The following is a 21916-nucleotide window of genomic DNA, read 5'->3' as shown; positions in this document are numbered from 1 at the left end:
GTCGCAAGCAGAGGGAGGGGAGACCTGATGACGGACGGTGGAGGAGGGGCCGCGAGCCGCGGAGCGCAGGCGGCCTCCAGAAACCTGGCAGGGCAGGAAGCAGGGGCCCCCCACCCGGCCCCGGGGCCTCCCTGCCAGGCCCTGCTTCAGCCGGAGAGGCTGCCGACTCCTGCCGGGCAGCGCAAGCGGGCGCCTTCCGGAGGCGCGGGGCTCCTGCTCATTTGCCCCCGTAGCAGACGCTGATACGGGCGTTCTGAGCGCTCCACACACCGGGACTTGGAGCCGTGAGCACGGTCGCCGGGACAGGTGGTTTCCATCAGTGTCGGCCTCAAGTCAATCATCCCCCAGTCCGGAGTGACAGCCCGCTTCACAGATGGAGAAGCTGAGGCTGCGGGAGTTCTGTTCTTCGTCCGGCCTGGGGACTCCGGCTCTGCAACCCGATTGCGCTGCCTGTCTCCCAGCCCCACACACTGGCCTCCGTGAGACCCCAAGTCATTTCCAGAGGCCGCTGGGATGGGGATGGGGCCTTCGTGTATGTGCCCCCTGGGAAAGCCCGTGACACCCCACGGCCAGGAGGCTCTACAGGGGCCACCCGGGAGGAGGGCAAGGATTTGCTGCCACAGAGTCCCCAGCCCAGAGCTCACCCTGCATCTGGGACTCACGGGGTGGTGCTGGGCCCGCCGAGGCTGGACCCAGACAGCACGAGGAGCGAGGTCAGTATTGACCCACATGAAGGTCAGGGGGATGCCTTGCCTGCTTCTCACTCAGGAGGGTGCCCCTCCTCACCACTGTCCTGCTGAGGAGCCGCCACGACAGGCCACAGACAGCAGGCCACAAAGCTGGCCATCCCGGGAACCGCTTAAGACCTGGGGGAACCCTCACGACCTTGGCCATGGTTCACTGTGGACAGGGCCCCGGCACCTGCAGAGAGGTGTGGGCAGACAGAGCTCGGGGGCCTGGCGTCGGCCTCCAGCGCCCGTAGGTCTCTCTGGGCGGCCTGTGCAAGTGCAGAGCCTTCCTTCTGCTGTCGCCTCCCTGAGGAGGGTCCCAGGCTGCCCTGCAGATGCCCGCACACGGGGCAGCTTAGACAACACAGACTTGTCCTCTCCCAGTTCCGGAGCCCAGAAGTCCTCAGTCAAGGTGCTGGTGGGCTGCGCTCCCTCTGGAGGCCCTGGGGGAGGACGCTTTCTGCGTCTTTCAGCCTCCGGGGCTCCGGCGTCCCGGGCTGTGGTCCCGCCACTCCAGCGACTGACTTCACATCACACTTTCTTCTCCTCTGTCTCTTACAAGGACACCGATCACTGGGCTTAGGGCCCCCCTCCCAAATCCAGGATGCCCTGTCCTCCATCCTTGCCTCAATTACATCTGGAAGGTCCTATTTCCAAAGAAGTGCCATCCCACATTTGGGGCCAGCCTGCTGTCCCGCCGCTGCACCCCCACACGTATCCTCCCTCGGTCACCCGGGTCCCCAGACGATCACCCGGACAGGCGCTGGGACCGAGACCTGACCTGAACACACCGCTCCCGCTCGCACTCCCGGCCCCTTCGCCTGCCGGCCTCGCGCCTGACAAGCAGAGCTCGCAGGGGAGGGGTGGGGGGAGGAGGGGGTCGTGCAGCCCCCACAGGTGAAACTCACGCCCTGGGCCCTGTGGATTTGGAAATGGATCTCGCACGCGTTTGCACACAGAAGTCAGGGCCTGAGGGAGGAGCCCCTGCTCTGACTGGCCCGAGGCCCCTCGGTAGGTGCCAGGCTGCGGTGGCCCCCGTGCCCACAGCGGAGGGAAGCTCTGGGGCCAGACCGAGGCTCTGACAGGGGCCTCCCCGAGGTCACCAACAGAAGAAATCTGCATGCCCACAGTGCCAGCTCCTTTCCAGACCCCGGGGGAGCATGGCCAGCAGGACAGACAGCGCCCTGCCCTCCCAGGGTTCCCGTTCTAATGGGGGGGGGGGACTCCAGGGACATGCGGGGAGAGGACATCACTCCCGCCGCTCATCAGTGCTGTGGGGTGAACGGAACAGACTGCTGGCCGGGCGCGGGTGGCCGGAACAGGCCGGGAGGCATTTCAGGAGCGTCAACGTGCCATCCTAACCGCCCCCTGTCTGCTCCGGGAGGAAGGCTCCAGGCCCACTTCTCACCAGGGACAGGGGAAAGACAGGAGGTGGGCCTCAGTCTCCAAGTCCGGCTGGCGTAGAAGGGTTGCCCCGGACCGTGCACATTTCAGTAGAGGTCCCAGGGGCCCAGGGAGGAGCCCCATGTCCTCCCTCCAAGGGCAAAGGACAGGCCTCCCCTGTGCTCAGGCAGGACTTGGCTCCTTTCAGGCGAGAGCAGGACTCTAGAGACCCCGCTCCGCCCCGCGCCAGCTGTGTGACCTTCAGCTCGTCCCCGAACCTCTCTGAGCCACAGCTGCCTTGTCTGTAAAGTGGGGAAGGACGCGGTGCCTCCCTCCTACGTTTGCGACATGCGGGAATGACTGGGGGGGCTTCACACGATGTCCGGCTGTGCAGACGGGGCTGTTGTATGTCTCCCTCGGGATGAGCAGCGCGTCCCGGCACCTGCTCCTACGCGGTGGTGGTCTTCTCAGGAGTGGGGTGGGGGAGGGGAGGAGGGAGGGAAGTTCTCATGAGGGTCGTTCGGCTGGGATCTGCTTTGATAAACTCAGACATCCCGAGATCCTCTGGCTGAGGAGGGTCAGTGTTGGGGCGTTTGGGGAAAGTGGGAAGGACATGGGGGGCAGACGCCAGGCTGGCTATCTAAAGACGGAGGGAGGGAGGAAGACAGATACAGATGTAGCCCGGCCCTGGAGACAAGCCCCTGGAAGCCAGATTGTGGTCAAGAAGGGATCTGTTTGGGGCAGGCTGGGAACCACCGGACCGTCACCGGAGGGGTGAGGAGCAGGTTGGCAGCCCCAGCGCAGAGGAGGACGAGACGGATGGCCTGGAATGGCCGGCCGTGTGCTGGGGCTCCAGCTTTCATAAAGAATAATGAGGCATGTGGCAGGGGTGGGGGCAATCAGGAAATCCCAAAGTCCTGGGGAGTTCAGGGGAGACACCAGGAAGCCCCCTGGAGACGCAGACCATCTGCGGCCTGGCGGCCGGCTGACTTCATCCCCGGAGGATCTGCCAGCGCGCGGCTCCGACAGCGCTGTCCGGGGGCCGTGGGACATGCCCCAAGAAGGCAGGCATGGGTGTGGCAGGGAGCAGATGGAGGGGGACGTCCCGCATGGAAAAGGAACACAACTGGGGACAAGCGCCTGCTCTGCTCTCGCATCTTCCTCGGGGAGCAGCTCGCGGCAGAAGTGAGTGTCAGCACCAGCGGCCTCTGCGGACCAGAGCTCGGAGTGTCTGTCCGCCCGGGCGCAGCCTGACTTCTGAGCCCTGCGCCAGCCAGCCCTGGAGGTCAAGGGCATGCAAGGCTGGACTACAGCCAGGAGGACACCCATGGTCGTGTGCGGCGGTCGAGGGGGGCGCACCAGGTGTCCTGGGACTTGGAGGAGGGGGAAGTCTCTGTGGCACTTGCTGGTTTCAAGAGGAAGACGCACGGGGCTTGGCTAGACAAGCCGTGCTGCAGGCACTTCCCATTTTGGTCGCTTTCCAGAACCAAAACCCCATTGGCCGACCACGTTCGACTTGGTTGGGTGCAGGTCTCAGCCCACCATTTCCCTTCTGTCGGGCCAGAGGCTGGTCCAGTTCCTCCATCTAACGCCCTTGACTTTGGCGGCAGCTTCAGAAATTTCCCACGTGCGCTGTGTCTGTCTGTCCCCGCCACACAGCGCACAAGCTTGGCCTCGGGACCGAGGAGCCGCTGGGGTGTTTCCGGAGTCCTTGCCTGGTCGACGGCACGCCAGTCATGGCCGAGATCAAGATGACCATCCAGCTGTGGCCTCTGCTTTCCAGACCGAGTCCATCAGCGATGAGGGGCTGTAATTAAATCTTCCCCGGGGAAGTGGAAGGCGGCACGAGGCCTCGGGTACGTGTCTCCAGGGCATCCTGAGCCCTTGCGGCTAATGAGCAGCCCTTGGAGAAGAAGGGGTCTGGATGCGTGTCTCCCGCCCAAAGCAGAGCTTGAAGGAGGCTTGATTTACCGGAAAGTCTCAGCATCCAGATTCTGGTCATTTGCTCAGATCTCGTTGACAGGCAGCCTCCCCCCGCCCCCTGCTCCAGCCCCCAGATGCCCATTAGGAAGCTTCTGGCTGCGAAGGACAGGAGCCCGCTCACGGTGGCTGGGGCGTCCGTGGCAGGCCTGAAGGAGGATACGTCTAGGGTCCACCGTGAGGCTCAGCAGCATCTCCAGGAGCCTCTTGGCCTCTCCCTCGTGGCTGCAAGACGGCGGCCGTGGCTGAGGGTCATGCCCTCAGAGCAGATCCCGAGCAAAGACTAAGGGGAGGAAAAGGCACTAGGAAGCCCCCACTCTAAATCTCTCCCACGAGGAAAATCTTGCCCTCGAGTCTCACAGCCCCAAACCATGTCCTGTGACTGTTCACAACGGCAGGGGAGGCTGAGAGCAAGTCTCTGGCTCTTCCTGCCTCTGTTGTGGGAAGCGACTGGGGTGAGCACCAGGAGCCTGGCTTGCAGGGGTCGGGGAGACGGGGTTCTCTAGAGTTGGTGGCTACTGAAGTGGACTTTGAGGAATGAATAGGAGTTCGGCATACGGCAAGAACATAGAGCGTGTTCCAAGACCCCCTCCTGGCCCGGTAATTGAGATGCAAATTGGGAAGCACCTACCTAGCTAAGCGCGCCCTTTCAGCAGTAGAACATTCACACACGCATTCAAGCCCCAATGTTTCGAAGCTGGGCCTCCTTAGGGTTGGCTCTGCTCATCAGGACGGGCGTGTGTCTGTGTTCCAGGAAGGACTCTTCATTCCACCTTCCTGAATCTTTCTAGGGCATCTGGTGGATGACCTCATTTCTCAAAAGCATTTTCCTTGGGTCTTTTCTGAAGCTCAGTTGTTGTGTCAAAATTGGTACCTGTGGACAGTGACACAAGTATGGCTTGTGTGGGACGAAGACTTCTCCCGGCTTTTATGACGCGTGGGCACAGGGGAGTTATGTGTCACTCACATACACGCATCATTAGTGTCCGGTGTCTTTAGAACATTTAGACCATGATTCTAAAACCTGTGGCCCAAGGACCCAATCCGGCCCCTGCCCCTTTGTGTCAATAAAGCTTTATTGGAACACAGCCCCACCCGGTCATTTACATAGCATCATGGCTGCCTTTGAGCCACCAGTAGCAGAGTGGGTCACTGTACCCGGGAACCACAGAGCCTGCAAAGCTGGAAATATTTACTCTCTGGCCTTTTACAGAAAGAGTTCATCAACCCCTGTTCTAGAATGTTTGCAGAGCCCCTTTCGAAGGACGTATGCAGGTGCTCCACGTGAATATGTGTCTACTTCATACTCTGAGCAACTTTGGGAACCTTCAGTGAAGGCAACCTCTTCTATAAGCACTAGCCCTGGGAAGAGAAACGAGATGTTCTGTGGGAAAAGGCTGGATTGTAGCAATGGCCAGGCCCTACCCTCCAGCCGGGGCCTGGCCTGGGTGTGTCACTCCCTCCCCTTAGGGGTCAGTGCTATCTGACTGGCCAGCTGGGCCCCCAAGCCCCTCACCCAGCCCCAGATCAGCCCGCTCTCCAAAGCCAGGAGCACCGAGTGGTACCTACGTTCGGTCTGGCTCCCACGAAAAGATGCGGCTTCCAGTCAGAGCTGTGAACGATATCTGTCCACTGCTCCCTGAGGGCCTTGGGGACGGCCTGCCCCACAGCCTACGTGGCGTGGTCTTTCTGGGCAAGTTTCAAGACCAACAGATGGGGCAGGCCTCTCCTCCCACTGCCATTGCCGCAGGAAGAAAAGTCACAAACAGCCACTTTCCGCGCTCCTCGCAAAATGTCAGGCTGTTGTGCGGTTTCCCTGATTTTTGGGGTGGTTTTTTTTCTTTGGTTTTTTTTTTTTTTTTTTTTGGTTTTTTTTTTTTTAAGAAATATTCAGTTTAGGACCAAAGGCAAAGGATGACAAGTCAGGCATGCGGTGGCTGAGCCGTGTGGCCCTGGCCAGATCTTCCCCCTCCAGCTTCACGGACCCTGCACCGTGAAGGACCAGCATCAGGTCAGCAGCTACGGGGAGGTTCCAATTTTGGATCTTACGGGAAAACCGAAGCCCAGTGTTGGTGAGGGGCCTGTCCAAAGTCCCACTTCCATCTGGGGTCCCCGCCTCCAGCCACGTCTTTCCCGTTCCTAGGCCGGAACAGGAACAGGAACAGGAAACAGGCCGTTTCGCCTTTTACACCCCACCCCCTTTCCCCCTCGGGCAGCGACGATCACCTCCCGTCCTGATTCCGAACGCATTTCGGCCGCATCTTTGTCTTCTCCAGCAGCTGCCGTTGGCAGGTAACACGCCTGGCAGTGCTCAGGAAATGCTTTGGGGTGATTTATTACAAAGTAATGAGACAATTTAATTTGAATCAAGTTCTTTGCACATTATTGCTTCTATTAGGAAAAACTTGTATTGCTTATCACGTTAGCGACGAGGAGACACGCCAGGCAGGGTGTTTTCATAATTGCGGATCTGGAGACGCGGATCCCCCGTCTCTGCTGAGTGGGTGTGTGAGCTCCGTGGGGACGGAGCCTATGTCCGCACCGGTGCCCCATGAAAGAACGCTGCCTCCCCGCCCGTGGAGCAAGATGGGCTCCCAGGATCCCGGGGTAGCGTCATCTGGGAGTGAACTGTCCCCACTCCTAACTTCCTGCGTGTGACGCCGTGCACAGCTCGGGCCACGGAACACCAAGATGGCATCGCATGCACGGCTTCATCTCACCGGGAACCGTGCAGCTTCCTGCTTGTGTGGGGGCGTGGGCTGGGGTGGGGGGCAGCAAGACGGCAGCACCAAGTACCTCCTGGCTAGGAAGCAGGAAGGGGGCTGCACGGACTGCCAGCGTGTGTGGACAGGGCTGAGAGGCACTAGCTCAGCAGCAAGTGACAGATGACTCGGGGAACACGGCCCCCCCCGCCCCCGCCGCTTGCTTGCGACTGCCAGACCTTCCCGAGGATGAGCCCCGGCTCTGCCCCTGCCCGCCCGTGGAGCGGCCCTCTGTGCTGCCCTACAGCCAGAGCCGCCACAGCGATCTGGGCCACCTGCCCATGCCTGGCATCTCTGCCCAGCTGGGACACCTGTTGAGGCCACCGGCACCCCCCTCAGAGGAGCTGACAGGCTCTGTGTGTCGCCTCATCCTTCCTGATTGGCAGAGTCCGGAAATTTCTAGGACAGCCACTGTCATTCCTGATCCCTGGAGGTCTCTCTTTCTAATAGTGTCCCAGTTCCTGCCTGCATCAGGCTGTCACCGAAACGCGTTCACTGGGGGAGTGACCGAAACGAGGCTTCTCTCTGGCTTCCGTTGCGCTGCCCTGGAGAGGGCGGGGACCCTCCCTCCACAGCCGCTTCTTACGATATGTGCACCAGCCTCCCTAACAGGAGTCCCCAGGGGGGGGGGTCCCCAGGCTCCGCCACCCCACCCCCACCGCTGCTCCAGCGGCCCCAGCCAGGACCCGCCACCTGTTTGCACGGCCCGCATGGGTGGACCTCCCCAGGGACAAACTCTGCTACCATCTGGGGAATTTTGTCTTTGAACAAAGACTGTGAGTAATTCCCCCGAGGGTCCTGTGAGTTCCTTGCCGCGGCCACTTACCCAAAGAGTCGTCCAGCTGAGAAGATCGGACTGGCCCCTGGTGTTTGCGTGCGGCGATAGGTTTGTGGATACAAACCTTGGTGAGCTGTGAGGCGGGCCCCACGTTAGGTCTCGGAGACAATCCAGCGCGGGCCGATTTGCACATGGCTGTCTGCTCTTCGGACCCCACAGCCGGTAGAGTTTGCCTTCCAAGGTCACAAGCATGTCCGTGGGGCCCCGCAAAGCGTCAGGCCGCCGGGGCTGGGTTGCAGGGCCTCCTGGCTGAAACGTCCGTACTGCCTCCCGGCCGGCGCTCTGCACCCCTCCCCCCGCTCCCATGACCCCGAAGGGGTCAACACGCCCGGCTCCAGGCACGTCCCGGTGTCTGCGTGCGCCCGCTCCCGCTGACTCTGGGCGCGGTGCCCTCCTGCCTTGGTGCCTCATCTGACCCGGTTCTTGCTGGTGGCTTAGGACAGGTGTCGCCAGCGGCAGCCACAGACATTGGGTGTGAATTATTTCCGCGGGACGTGGTCGCTCCTGCCATGTGTGCCGGCCACGTGCTGGTCACCTCTGGGTCGCTGCAACCAGGCGCAGGCCTGGCCACGAAGGGCCACGGAAGACAGTGGACCTGGGGTGGTGGCTCGTTTCAGCCACCCTGGGTAACACTGGGGAGCAGCAGGGGCCGCCCTGGGCCGGCACCCCAGCCTCTCACTGCCTAGCTGCATCCCTCAGACCGCAGACCCGAGTGGGCAGGACCCAAGGCCCCATGTGACTGTCTTCTCTGGCCTCTCGTGATGTGCCTCAGAGCATTTATCTCGTGGTTCCACCTCCTTCTGGAATGTTCTCCTCTCCCTCCTACCTCTCCAGCCTCCTGACCCATTCGCTCCTGCTCCTGCGTCAGCCCTCCTCCTCCAGGAAGTCCCCAGCCTGGTTCTCACCGCACCGTATTCCACACACTCCTGAGGCTGCCTTCCTACTTGCCGCTGCGAGAGCTCCCTGCAGCCTCTGCAACAAATGACCATGGGCTGTGGAGACAGAGATGCATTCTCCCCGTTCTGGAGGCTGCAAGTCTGAGCTCATGGTGTCGGCAGGGCTGTGACCCTCCGAGGGCTCCGGGGGAGGGTCCTTCCCCAGTTCTTCTGGCTTCCAGCGTTTGCCAGAAATCCTTGGTGCTTGTTGGTCTGCAGCCGCGTCCCCCAATCCTTGCCACTGTCTGTCCTCACCTGGCTTCTCCGACCGAGATCCCTCTGTGCCCCGAATCTCCCTCTCTTTTCCCTTATAAGGACCAGTCATTGGTTTAAGGACCCTCACTAGATGCAAGGCAGACCTCATCTTCAGATCCTTAACTAAGTACACTTGCAAAGACCCTGTTTGTCCAAGGAGTCAGGACCTGACTTCTGCAGGCCGCCATTCAACGCACCACATGTCTCCATAAGGCCCAGACTGGGCCCAGTTTGGTCTCTGCTAAGTGCCAAGCATGCAGTCCATCCCTGGCACAGAGTAGGTACTCAGTGAGTTGTGGCTGCCTCAGCTCCTGGTCCTGACTGCTTCTGACTTTCAGCCTTGCACCAAAACCCCGCCCCCGTGGAGCAGGGGAGAAATGTAGCTGTCTGACTTGATGTCCAGACCCGGATAGCTCTGGGGGAAGCCATCTGGTCTACCCCAACAGTCCCTGTGCTCAAGGTTCAGATGCCCGTTGTGATCCTTCCCATGAGAGCCAAGGCAGGCAGAGCCAGCCCGGGGCCTGGTGCTCACACATCTCGGCCGCCCCAGGCCTGGCTTCCTGCGGCTCTCCTGGTTCCTCTAGGACCAGGCACCACTGCCAAGGGAGCTTGTTTGGGGCTGACAAACCCTAAATGCCGGTGCTCCTGCCTGGCACCTGCTGCCTCTGGACCAGGGGAACGGCCTTCCCTGTAGGCCAGTGGGGGTGCTGCCAGGAGAAAGTGGACCTCCGGCCATAGTTAAAACCATGGATGCCTGGACACCTGTGGTCCCGAGAGGCAGACACCGGGAGTGTGTTCGTCCCCGCTGGTGGGCTGGGGTGCTGGGGAGCACTGTGTGGCCAGTCCTGATTGCCATCATCCTCTTGTCTCGTTCCAGGGACATTCAGTGACCTCTTGACTGTGGTGGGCAGTGGGACTGCTGGCTGAGTGAGAACATGGAAACCTTTCATGGTCTCTACCATGTGGCTCCTAGGGGAACTTCGACACGGAGCCGTCTCCCAGTGTAGATGTGGTTCTCAGTGGCTGCCTCTCACATTGTTCAAAGCAGCCAGTGGCCTACATTCCATCTTTGTATAAACTAGTGAAGGTTGCCTGCCCCTTCCTCAAGGCGCTTTACTTCTGTCTGTGCCAAAATAACCATAATAAATATGGGGATCTTTGATGGTCATCATGTAAATGGTAGCCTTTATAGTTGCACTGTGCACAGCCTGCCCAACTGTACTTGGTGGGGCTCGATGCCTGCACGCTTTGCCTTCTGTAGCTCCTGCTACAGGAAACTGGCAAAGAAGGGTACATTTTGTGTTCATTAAAGTGCCTTTCCACCCCACTCAGAAAACACGTCTGAAGACAGCACAGCTAGATTGCATTTGTGTGTGTGTGTAGTCAGCAAACCCAGGTAGAATCTCACTAAGAAGGAACATCGTGCACTTAGGGACATTCAGAGAGGAACAAGGCACTGTCATTTGCTCCCAAGGAGCCCATGGTTGATGGGTTAGTGGGTGAGAAGGGTCCCCTCAGAGGCTTGGGCCTGGCTGGAAGACACCCTCAGGGAGAGAAGGTGTGACATTGACCATCGTTGGGAGGGTGTGGGGTGGCTTCGGCCCAGGGCTGAGAGCCTGTGAGTTGACCAGTTTTGGGAGGGCATGGCAGGCCCAGGGAACGCGGAGCACAAGGCAGTGAGGCACGAAGGGCCCATGTGGGGGCACTCAGGTAAAAGGCAAGGCCAACAGTAGAGCATTTCAGGGAATGAAAACAAGCCGGTGGGGGGGGGGTGCTGCAGGAAGGCGGGCAGCGACTGGGGTCCGGGGTGGGGGCGGATCCAAAGTGGGGTGCGGGCTGATCACTGTGGCTGGGCTTCTGGTTTCACCAGGCTGTGTCCCCGGGGACCGGGTGGCCCCCAGGTCAGCAGCATGGGACCCATGTAGGCACCAAGGCAGTGTCCCCATGCGGGCAGCTCCCAGGGCATTTGATGTGCATCTGGGGAGTGGGGCTGGTGGTGTACGGCCAGGAGGAGGCCGCGTGGCCCCTGGTTTCTGGGGCTGTGGCCGCAGGTGCTGCAGGTGGCCGTGTCTGTCGGCCTGAGACCACTCTTAGATCATAAACCAGATTCAGGAGCCTCCTGACAGTTTCTCGTCTCAGGCAGGTTCCTCCCGGAGGCCGGGGGGTGGGAATGCCCAGTCTGACTTGCGGGGTAGAGAGAGTGCTGCGCGCTGGTGTCGTTCGGATGAAACTAGACGTGAGCTCCTGTTTCAAGGGAGCGATGCTCGCGTTCGGAGCTCCCGCTGCTTTCCACGGTTTGCTACAAAGGCAGTTCTCTTCTGACCGCCTGGGACTTCCCTCCTGCTTGAGCCTCGGGCTGCCCGGGCCCAGCCCGCCACATGCGGGAGGCGCCCCACTGTGCTGAGCTGCTCCTGCCCTCTGGGTGCGACCCAGCACCCCGGGATTGTCCGGGTGGGAGGCGTGTGCATGGACACCCTTCACGGCCGGTAGTGTTCCTCCGCCGCCTCCCTTGACACACCCAGGCTTGACGCCCACCTCGTGTTCACCCCTGTCCTGCAGCAGCCCACAGTCGCAGTGGGTACACCCTGTGCTGGGCCCTGTGGGTGTCCAGGGTCGTGCCATCCAGGACCCACATCTCCCGGGGGATGAGGCACAAGAGGGCCGTTTCCCCGTTACGGGGTCTTGTCCTGGTTGTTCCCCAAAGTGCCTCCCAGGTACATACCACTGTCTCCACTTAACTGGCCGGGGTCACTGTGGGCTCGGGAGCCCAGGGGGGTCCCAGGAAGGAGAAGAAGAGGGAGAGGTTGGCACGAACAAACCCTCTCCGAGTAGGGTCGCCGTCACTAACCCGTGCTGTGCGCCTGGGCTGCGGGGGGTTCTGTCGCTAACTCCCCTCAGCCCGCAGGGCGTGGTTTGCCCCTCAGCCCGTTGTGCAGAGCAGGACACTGAGGGTGTGAAGGTCAGAGTGACCTTGGGTCCAAGCACAGTTGGGATCTGAGCTGAGTTCTGTGTGAGCCTTGCACGGCCCCGGCAAGTTCCCCTTTGTCGGGGCACAGCCGGCACGAAACGTACGGTTGCCTGCGAGCCACACAAAGCCCGAGGCAGCATTTGGTCCCGCCGAGAGTTGACCCATAGTAGGGCCGCCGCCTGGAATACAAGATAAGGGGTGGGGACGGGGGCTGCTTATGCGCCCATGGGAGATGGGGCCCAGGACCGCAGGGCAGGCATCCACTTCGGGGGCTGCTTGCCTGTGGCTACTCCTGCGAGGGCAGTGCAGGGTGAAAGTGGGGCCCAGCGGCCGGGGCCCCAGGGAGCCACAAGGCCAGGGCCCTCCCCCTTGAGGAGTCCAGCTGGAAGCGAGGCACGTTGGCAGGTGGTCCAGGTCTGCGTCCTGGCTGGGTGAGGCTGTGGAGACAGGAAGGTGGTCGGCTGGGCAGAGGGTCTGCTCACCACAGAGCCTCCACCTGCCTCCAGTTCCTCCTGCCTTGTGGTCCCCCAGATCCTGGCTAAGCACCAGCCTGCTGCCATTTCTGTGGGCCACTGACGGCTCCCCGGGGCTCCCCCGGCCCACCGCACTGCCCTGGGAATCGCCCCATCTGACCTCACAGTACCCCGGGAGGCGCGTGGCTTCTTGATGCCTTGTAATGCGAGGGCGAGTCTTAGAGGTTTAGGGATCCCCGTCACCACTGGCCAGGCCAGCCGTGGGACCCTGCCCAGAGGCTCCCAGGGCCCTTGACTCCTGACCCTGCTTGAGTCCCCTTTCTGACGGGCTTCAGCGGGCTGAGCCAGGGGCTCATGGTCACGGCCCGGCTCCCAGAGCCAGGGCTCCCTGTGCCCAGGGTAGCAGGCAGAGCAAGAGCACCGGGACAAAGCCCCTCCTCGAGTACTAGACCACCCTAAACCCGTCATCCCAGACTGTGCGGGCTGTGGGCTGTGAAAGTAGTGTCTGCACTCGGCCTGCCCTTAGCTGGAAGACAGGGTCACCCCAACAAGTTCCGTTGCACGCTTGTCTGCCGCAAGGCCAGGAGCTCAGAGCAGGTCAGGCCACGTGTGCATTCTCCGGCCGTGTCCCCCAAGCTCTCTGAGGCTCCCCTGCCCCATCTGGGCCCTGAAGAGCTCTTGGCAGCCCATCGTTCTGTCCAAGCACCCCTGTCCCTTGTCTTCCTGGGGCCCAATCTGGGTCGGCTAAGCTGCTCCCGAGGGGCTGCATGCTGCGGCCCCATGCTCCCTGCGGGCTGTGAGTCTGGTGCTGGGCAAAGCTGACCTTCAGTTGTCTGTCACTTCCAGCCTGTCTGCCCGTTGCTCCCACTGTTTGCCAGCTGCGTCCCCTGGCCTGCCCCCCCTGAGGACCGGGACTGCTGAATTCCTCAGGACCTGTGGCCCGCAGCCTCCCATGCATGACCAGCCCCTTAGGACCCTGGAGAAAGCCTCTCCTCGTTCCCTCCCGCCCCTCCTCCTTCCCTGCGCAGTGGCCTGGCCTTCCAGCTGCCGACTTACTTCCGGGGCAGCAGCGAGTCCTGGGGGCGGGGGGAGGGGATGCCGCCCCTGGGAGGTGGGGGAGGTGGGGAGGGCCACCGTCTAGCCCCGGCCCCGCGGCCCGCCAGGAAGTCCACTTCCGTCCCGCGCCCCCGGGTGCCTCTGGGGGTGGACAGTCATGTGGCAAAGCGCCCTTACTGTGCGTGATGGGAGGCTTTGGCAGCTGAAGCAAAGTTGGAGCTTTCGCGTTTCTTTCCTTTAAAAAAAAAAATGCTGTGCCAAGAGGCAGGCGGTGTGGCTTTAGGTGGTCTCTCAAGGAGGGTCACCCCTGAGCCCCCTTCTCCCTGTCCCCACGGCTCGTCGTCCCCTGCGGGAGGCCATGCCGTTGGTGGCTTGGGTGTCGCCGGAGTGACCTGCCTCCTCCTGCTGGGAGCCCCCGCCCCCCGGCAGCGCCCCGGCCGCCCCCTCCGCCAGCCTGCGGCTCCTCTGTGCGGGATGGCGCCGAGCAGCAGCCGTGGCGTTGTGGGCCCCGCGGTGATGGTGGGGACACCACATTCATTCGCACCGAGAGGGAGGGGTCGCTGCATCTCGGCTCCGGCTCGCGCGGAGAGCAAATAGAATCTGATTTTTGAAAACCCCTTCAGGAAGAAGAAGAAGAAGAAAAACCTGCTGCCTCATTTCTCCTCTGGCCGCTTTCAGTGGGCCCCCCTGGAAGACGCGTCGGCCCGGGCGCCCTGGCGGCCCTGCCCCCCGGGGGCTCCGGGCCACTTACTTTCTTTGCCTTTGGGTGCCCAGAGCCAGCCCGTGCGGCCACGGCTCGGCGGCCTCCCCACCACGCCTGACTCCTTCCTCCCGCTCGCTCGGCTCCGGCGCTGCCTGCCCCCCCCCCCAGCCCCATTGTGCCGAGCCCGCCTATCCCGTTCGCCGGCCCCCCCAGCTGCCTCCGCGCCTCCTGCTCCCTGTGCTGCTTAGTTTCCTCCATGCTGCCTGGATCCGGCGAGCCGGGTGATTAACGGCCAGGATGATGAACGTCCCCGGCGGAGCACCGGCCACGGTGATGGTGACGGGCTACAGTAATGGTCGCTATCCCCGGAATTCTCCCTACAGTGACTGCGTGATTGAGGAGAAGACCGTGGTCCTGCAGAAGAAGGACAATGAGGGTTTCGGATTCGTGCTCCGAGGGGCGAAAGGTAAGAGCCGCTGCTGCCGGCCTGGGAGCACCCCCTGTTGTGCGAGTGTGAGTGTGTGTGTTTGTGTGTGTGTGTGTGTGCACGCCGGATGAAAACGCTCCCCGGCTCAGAAGGAAGCCTTCTTCCTGGGGGCACTTGGTTGCTAGACAACCATGTTCTTTAACATATTTCGCCTTACTCAGAAAACATCGGGGCTTCCTTGAGGAATATTTTCAATTTTCTGTACACAGTGTTGCTCCAAGCGAGCTCAAGCTCTCGCTCTCTCTCCCTCCCCCCACCTTAAAAAAAAAATATCGTGGGTTTAATGTATCTTTTGTGGTTTAGTTCAGTGCAACTGTAGCTAGATTTGGAGCTCCTGGTCTCAGGTGTCCACAATGACCCGGTGCTGAGTTGCGGCTGTCTCGAAACTGCCCCATTCTGGGAGTGGGCTTCGGCTCCAAGTGCGGCAGGCGCCTGTGTGCCCGCCTCTAAGGTGACTTTGCAAAGGAAATGTGGCAAGATGGTCCCCTCTGCCGTGGACTGAGCCGGCAGCGTACACGTCATGTGGCCTGGGGTGGGGGGCTCCGGGAACGCATTCTACGGCCGGGCACCCCCCAACCCGCCCTTCACTTGGGGGCTTCCCTTTCAAAAGAAAACAAAATGGCATCAGCTCCCCGTGAGAGGAGACATCTGTCCCCCGCGTGTGTGGGTAAGCCATGTGTAAGTTTCATGTCAGAGGCTCTGTGCTGTGCAGGGTCCTGCACCTGAGCTAGGAAGGGCCTCCTGCCCTGGGTGGGAGCCCCACCTGCCCGAAACTCAGGCTGGCTGGGAGCCATCTGCCCAGAGAGAAAGGAAGGAAGAATCTGTCCCCATGTGTGTGTGTGTGTGTGTGTGTGTCCATGTCCGTGACCGTCTGAGTGATGTTCTATCCCCTCCCCCTGCTGGGGTCATATTCCTTTTCCCACCCACGCACCCCCGGCCGCTCCGAACTACCCAGGGCAGTCCATCTCTTGCTCTGGACTTTTGCTCAGCAGCTGTGTGGGGCCCACAAGCCACGGCTCTCTTGGCCGAGGAGCGGGGGCCCAGCCTTCCCGTGGGTGCTGGCCGCAGAGTGGTCGCCAGGAGCCGGGCTCCCTGTAGACAGAATTCATAAGCAGGTTCCCAATCCGCAGCCACCCACTGGGTCAGCGCTGTGATCTGTCCATGCTCCGAGTTGAATTCCCTTGGTTGCGAGTCTCCGTAGCTGGGAATTTGGCAAGTGGTTCCGTGTGGTGCTTCCGGAGCTCTGTGTGGTTATGGGGGGACTCGTCCATTTTTAGAACTGAAAATGTTTAGTCACTGATGCTTTTAAAGAAAATGACAGGCGTGTACGTATAGACACGCACAGCACATTACTCGTGGTTTCGAAAAGGCCAAGAGACATGGTAGCACCAAGCTCCACTTGGCTTCGTGGCTCGAGTTGGTGCTGGCCATGACCGTGAGTGGCAAGCCCTTCCCAGGGGAGAGCGGGCCCGAGCACCCACTTCCAACGGGAGACACACACGCCCCCTTTCTCTCAGGGGCCTGTGAGGGGCCGGGGCTCCCCACCCGGAGACGTCACCCAGGCTTGAACTGAAGTATCCCTTGTCTTCCCAGCCGATACGCCCATTGAAGAATTCACGCCAACGCCGGCATTCCCAGCCCTGCAGTACCTGGAGTCCGTGGATGAAGGAGGGGTGGCATGGCAAGCCGGACTGAGGACTGGGGACTTCCTGATTGAGGTAGGGACACCGGTGTTTGTATCTTTCCGCTTGGGGAGAGCGCCGCCTCTCTTAGGGTTAGCGTCCGTGGTCTTGGCTCGTGGCCATGGAGCCAGATCTAGGGGGCCTCACGGAGGCTGCCATGGACCCACATTCATGGGTTGCTTCCTGGTCCATCCATTGGGGATGCCATTTCCGGTGGACTTGTGCGTTTGGACTGTCTGAAGGCCTTGGCTGTAACTCTTGGGAGGTGGAGATGTTCATGGACGTGGCTGTCGGTCTTGAAGTAGAAGACAGAAGGAAGAGACACAGGATCGCCACAATGTTGCGTGGGGTTCGGTAGCTATAGGAATAGACACTGCTTGGGGCCATTGTCCTTCTCGTGCCTTAAGGGCCGGACGGAGAGCGCTGTGCTGTGGCTCTTGTTTGCTTGAGGTCTGTAACCTTGGTGGCTGAGAGACCGTTGATTTGCAAGTTGCAGTGAGTGGCCTGGCAGACGCTGGCCTTCAAGGACCAAGTTGCCACGCGCGAGAGGGCACACAAAGGAAGTCACGAGGTCCAGATGCTTTGAAAACCAGCTTTCGCTTGAGGTGAAGGGAGCATGCTCTTCCTTGAAGGAACCCCGTGAGACACAAGTGCCTGTGTTTCTTGAGCTTGGCTGGGGTCAGCAATGTGGTGTGTGCAGGCATCCGAGCTCCCAGCGCGCCCGAGCTCCCAGCACGTCCGAGCTCCCTGCCTTTTGCGGGTTGAGGTGCTACTTTCAATCTTGTTGTGCAAAGAAACGTGTTACTCTTTGGAAACATTAAGAGTGAAAGAGCACGTTGTACCCTGGAAAAATTATTTGTAAAGGGTTTGGCTCGCTCCCGGGCCCTCCTGGGGAGTTCACGTTTCTTGGGAAAGCATCCCTCGACGCTAACCCTGCGCCGTGTCTCATCTGCTCTGGAAATGCACATACGGGTGGAAGGGAGTGGGGACGGGGAGGCCCCGCCACTGGGCCAGCCGGACACTTGCTCATTCTGAAGACCCAGACCCTGGCGAGCCGGGCGCTGGAGGCCGGTCTCCTCATTCTGCCTGAGCTTCAGGGGCGCTGCTGAGCCCAGGTTGGCTCATGATTTCCTTAGGGCCTCTCCAGCCTGGTGGACCGAAGGAAACCCAGGAGATACGCTGGAGGGGGAGCGAGCCACGGAAAATGGAGAAGGTGCTTTACCTTCTTCCAGGTATCTTGTGTTGGCCTCGCTTTTATTTTCTGAAAGCTACATTTAAATTCTTCCTGACCCATCAGAGCCTGGTTCGGCTGACGCCTTGGGTACGTTACCCAGAACGGTGGAGACCGGAACCTGCAGTGCTCTTGTGGGTTAACTCGATTTGTAACCTCACGAAAATGCAGAGACTGGTTGAATCATCTTCTGTAGGATGGAGTTGTGATGTAAGTCTCCTCACCGTGCGCGCGCGCGCGTGTGTGTGTGTGTGTGTGTGTGTGTGTGTGTGTGACAGAGAGACAGACCCAGGGACAGAGGCTGTCACTAGGTTGACACAGGCAAGACTGGTTCTTGGTTTTAAATAATAACCGAAGGCTGCACGTGCAAGCGTGTGGCCCGCCGTTGGGCTCACTGGAGGGCTCCCTGGATGAACCAGTCAGTAAGGGAAAGGAGGGAGTGCCTCGGGGCGCGCGCTGGGCCCACCCCTTTCGCAGGGAAGCCGAGCTGCTCGGGGTTGGTGGACGCGCCCGCAGCGCACGCCCGGCCTGGGTGGAGGAGGCCGGCCACCCTCTCCGATGGACGCCTCCGTGGAAGTTGGGGCAGGAAGGGTGCCTGCGCTTCTGCTGCCAAAGCCCCTCCTTGGACATTGCTTTTAACCTCTGATGTGCAAATGTATCTGCCATTTGGGGACAGGTTTTCGTCTGAGGTAACCTCCGATTTCCGGGCTTCTAGGAATGGTGGGCCCTGAGATGCAGTAATGCCTTGTGGGCATGACTGTGTCCCAAAGACCCGCAGGAGGGCTGAGCCCTTCACAGCCACCCTGGGCTGCTTACTAGGGCCCATATGCAAACGGGGGGCCAGGGGGTTGGACCCTTGGAAGCCTGCCCCACCCAGTGCATTTCCAAGGCGACTCAGGGGACTCAGAAAGTCTCCCTTAGGTGCTTGATGAGACTGCGTGGATGCCTTCTCCTTGCTGCCGGACTTCACCCCTGGAGAAGCGAAATCCCTCACAGCCTTAGAGATGCGTCGTTTCCCAGCAGACGTTTTCCACATTTTCCGTTGAAAAGTTTCAACCTTGGGAGGGGGGTTCTCCATGCACGCGTGGGTCTCGGGCGAATCTGCATTTTGGCCAGAAGCCATCCCTGGAGTTGACGGGGTTTCCGAGCCTTGGTGAAGCGCGGGGTCCCGTGGGCAGAGGTCACCAGGGCAGGCACATTGTCGTCGTCGCCCCGTATCCCTCCGTGCCGGCTCCGTCTCTCGCTGCTCTTGGAAGGGAGCTCCAAACATGCCAGTTGTTTCCATTCCCTTTAAAAACACATGCTGCAGCTTGAATGTGGAGACCAGGGGCAACTCTTGATGGGGATGTTCCCTCTTCAGAGTCCTGAACTCCCCTCTCCCTTCTCGGACTTGGTCATCTTGCTGGCATCACTGTCGCCTGTCGTGAAGGGTCTCCTGTCATGTGTGCTTTTCTTGGGTGCTTACCCTCCGACTCTGTGTCCCTCCTGCCTTAGCACTGGGGAGGACTTTGCTCCTTTGTCTTTGGGACTCTTTGCTGACCACACCCTGCTTCTGCCGCAACGCAAAAGTTTCGAGTAGAGTCCCTTATAAAAGGTTCTCATGAAACCAGGAATTACAGTGAGATCAATGGGTCCTAGTGTGCCAGTAACTTGCCATTAAAACTCATTTTAGAAGCGGAGAAGGAGGAGTGGGCACTTGAACTTGGGGGCCCCGTAGGCCATGTGTATTTACTACTTTCAGATCAGCCTGATTTGCTGAAATCCTCTGGATGGTTGGGGCTGCTGGGGCTTTCCCAGAGAGTGTTAGGAGGCAGGGGTGAGGGCAGGGAAGTAGGGGCAGAGTCCTTCCAGGGAGAGCGATGCTTAAAGAGAAGTGGGTCCCAGTGGCAGTGACAGGCCAAGGGGAGAAGTGAGCAGGGGAGTCGGAGCAAGGTTTCCTTTCCCTGTACATCACGTGTAAGCACGGGGACTCCACCAGCCAGGAATGCTAAAGGCCCGCATCCCTTTTGGTTACAGCAGGAAACCCAGTTCGAACTGAGCTTAATAATGATAGAAGCTTGTCAGAGAATTGAAAGCATAGAGTTTAGGGGGAGAATCAGCCAGATTGTTGAAGACGTCCTCTGCTTCTTCCTGGAGATCTTCTTGGTTAGGTCTCCCCACCCCCATGAGATGGGGCAGGAGAGGCCCCTCGCGAGCAGGCATGAGGAGGAGCTGGATGGCTCATAGATGACAGGTCTGCATCCAGTAATCAAGGAGACATGGAGGTTTGGGGATGTCTCTTTGGTGACCTGCAGGTCGGGCTCACCCAGTGACGCGTGGCTGGGCATCAGAGCCACCTGTCCTATTTACAGAGACTCGGTGGCCAGCCCACACCTTCGGAGTCAGAGTCTCAAGGCAGGAACTTGGGTGTCACGTCTTTAGGGCACTTGGGTGATGCCGCCCAGGGTTCTCGTATCAGGCAAGGTGATGGCCAGCTGGCCTGATCGTGTGGGCTTCCTGAACCTCTTCACTGGCGTTCTGGCTGAAGGACAGAAGCAGGTCCTGCCCTCGTTTGCTTGTCGCAACACGGGGCTGTCTTCCCTCCCCAAGCTCCCCCTCCGGAAACCCAAGTTTTCCTGCTTGCATCACTTTCTTAAACAAAAACATCCTCTATCTCCAGAATGACCCCTGATTCAACTAAACAGTAAACCTCAAAAGGGCAAACTACATTCGCGACAGACACAACCAAGGCCCATGTCCTCTTGATAATGACTGAGGGTCTATCTGCCCAGGCACCCCACAGTCCCACCTGACCCTCTGCATAAGCCCAGAAAGTGGTATCTGTTGCCCTCCCCGTGGTACCGATGAGGAAACCAGGCACAGGGCGGTGAAATCGACTTGCCCGGCATCGTGGACCGGAGACGCTGGCGTTCCGACCGGGGCCGCCTGACGCCATGATGCCAGAGCCCAGAGAGTCCCGAGTGTCGCTTTGATGTGGTCGATGTCTAAATGGGCAGAGGGGAAGGAGAAAACAGATGATGAGCTGCCAGTTCTTATTTTCAAATTAGCAAATGCTTTTTTTTTTTAATTACTCTACCCATCACCGGTGACAGTGCTCATATGTCGTTACGTGAAAGAATAAATCGCCATCAACTTTTTAGAAACCGCTGTGACAGTATGTCGTAAGAGCTGTAAAGCCACATCAGGGGTTTTTACCTCTAGGAATCCATTCTGAGGGAACGATCTGAAAACAGGCAGAGTGGAGACCACAGTGTGACAGAGGGAATCAGGGGATGGGGCCACAGGGAAATGGTGAAGGGACCTCGGGTGTCTGTCACGGATTCCCGAGAAAGCATTTCACAGTGAGGCTTGCAAGGAGTTCTCGATACTAATGAGAACTGATCACCTTCTATCAGGTGAAAATGATCTGCACAATACCATCTAAATCATACCACCTCTCCCCAAAATAGGCCTCGGGGTGGGGGTGGGGAGATAGGAAAGGAACCGTTAACCTCTGGGCGATGGGATCGTGTGTGATCATCATCTCTTTGATCAGACCTTTGTCTGTTTCTCAGATTTTCCAGAGTGACAGCATTCGCTTTTCTGACAGGTATTAATTTCATAAATAGAAAGTGATTCCCTCGGAGAAGCTGTCATACGCAGCTGAGTGGTGTCTCAGCCTCCGTGGCCAAGGTGTTGCTGTTTGCTTTCGGGACGAGAACACTTTCCTGGGTGTTAATTATTTTCCTGGGGCCATTGCTCACCAACCTGATACCGTGCCGGAGGCCCCTATGGTTTTTGTGATTGTTTTCTTAGCCCTGAAGTGGCCAATCTCGTTTTTGTGTTAATTCCCTAAATAGGTTTTCCCTTGCAATTAAGGCAGGCGGCAATATCTTTCATCCTTGAAAAGCGATGCTTGAGTTTGCTAATTACTTTTCCTCGTATTAAATGCTTGCACTAGTGATGGCCTACAACTGTTTTATAATCTCAGTTTGCACTGAAGTGAGGCCGCTAAGAGGGGTGCCCCAGTGTTTTCCTGAGAGACCGTCTGAGTATCTTATAAAATGTTACTCCGGAAACATTCTCTTGAGAACGGGACTTGAGAAACGCAACATGGGTTCTAGCACGCGCTTGCCTAAACTATTACTTGTAACCAGGCTGGAGCTACAAACAGGTGTGAAAGCCTCGTGGTAATCTGCCAGCCTCCCCCAGCTTCGAGATTAATTTGTGCAAAGGAGGGGAGACAGAGTTCAGGTTACAGCCGAGCTGTCACTTGCTCTGCATGTTATTGGTCAGCGCGGGCTTCCTGGGTCTCAGGGTCCCCATCCACAAGATGGGTGGTTGTGAGGATTCAGTCACCAAGACGATTTTTGGGCTCATGGGCTGCTGTGAGTGTTGGTCTTGTTGGTTAAGAGCAAGCCGAGGGCCAGCCGTGCTGGGCACAGGGTGGACATTC

General features: G+C 59.5%; 1 protein-coding gene across 2 annotated transcripts in view; it reads left to right on the top strand.

Annotated features, from left to right (window-relative positions):
- Window positions 1-21916, top strand: part of SHANK2 (SH3 and multiple ankyrin repeat domains 2) — a 449254-nt gene that overhangs the window by 291277 nt on the left and 136061 nt on the right. For both annotated transcript variants that reach the window (XM_045066358.1, XM_045066365.1), the window contains 2 exons: window positions 14465-14547; window positions 16162-16286. In XM_045066358.1, coding sequence (XP_044922293.1) covers window positions 14465-14547; window positions 16162-16286 — 208 coding nt within the window. The remainder of the gene's footprint in view (window positions 1-14464; window positions 14548-16161; window positions 16287-21916) is intronic.

The sequence above is a fragment of the Mustela putorius genome, unplaced genomic scaffold (assembly GCF_011764305.1).
Source record: "Mustela putorius furo isolate JIRA1106 unplaced genomic scaffold, ASM1176430v1.1 tig00000127_pilon_pilon_pilon, whole genome shotgun sequence".
Classification (NCBI taxonomy): domain Eukaryota; kingdom Metazoa; phylum Chordata; class Mammalia; order Carnivora; family Mustelidae; genus Mustela; species Mustela putorius.
Note: the sequence above shows the minus strand (reverse complement) of the source record. Positions and strands in the feature narration are given on the sequence as shown.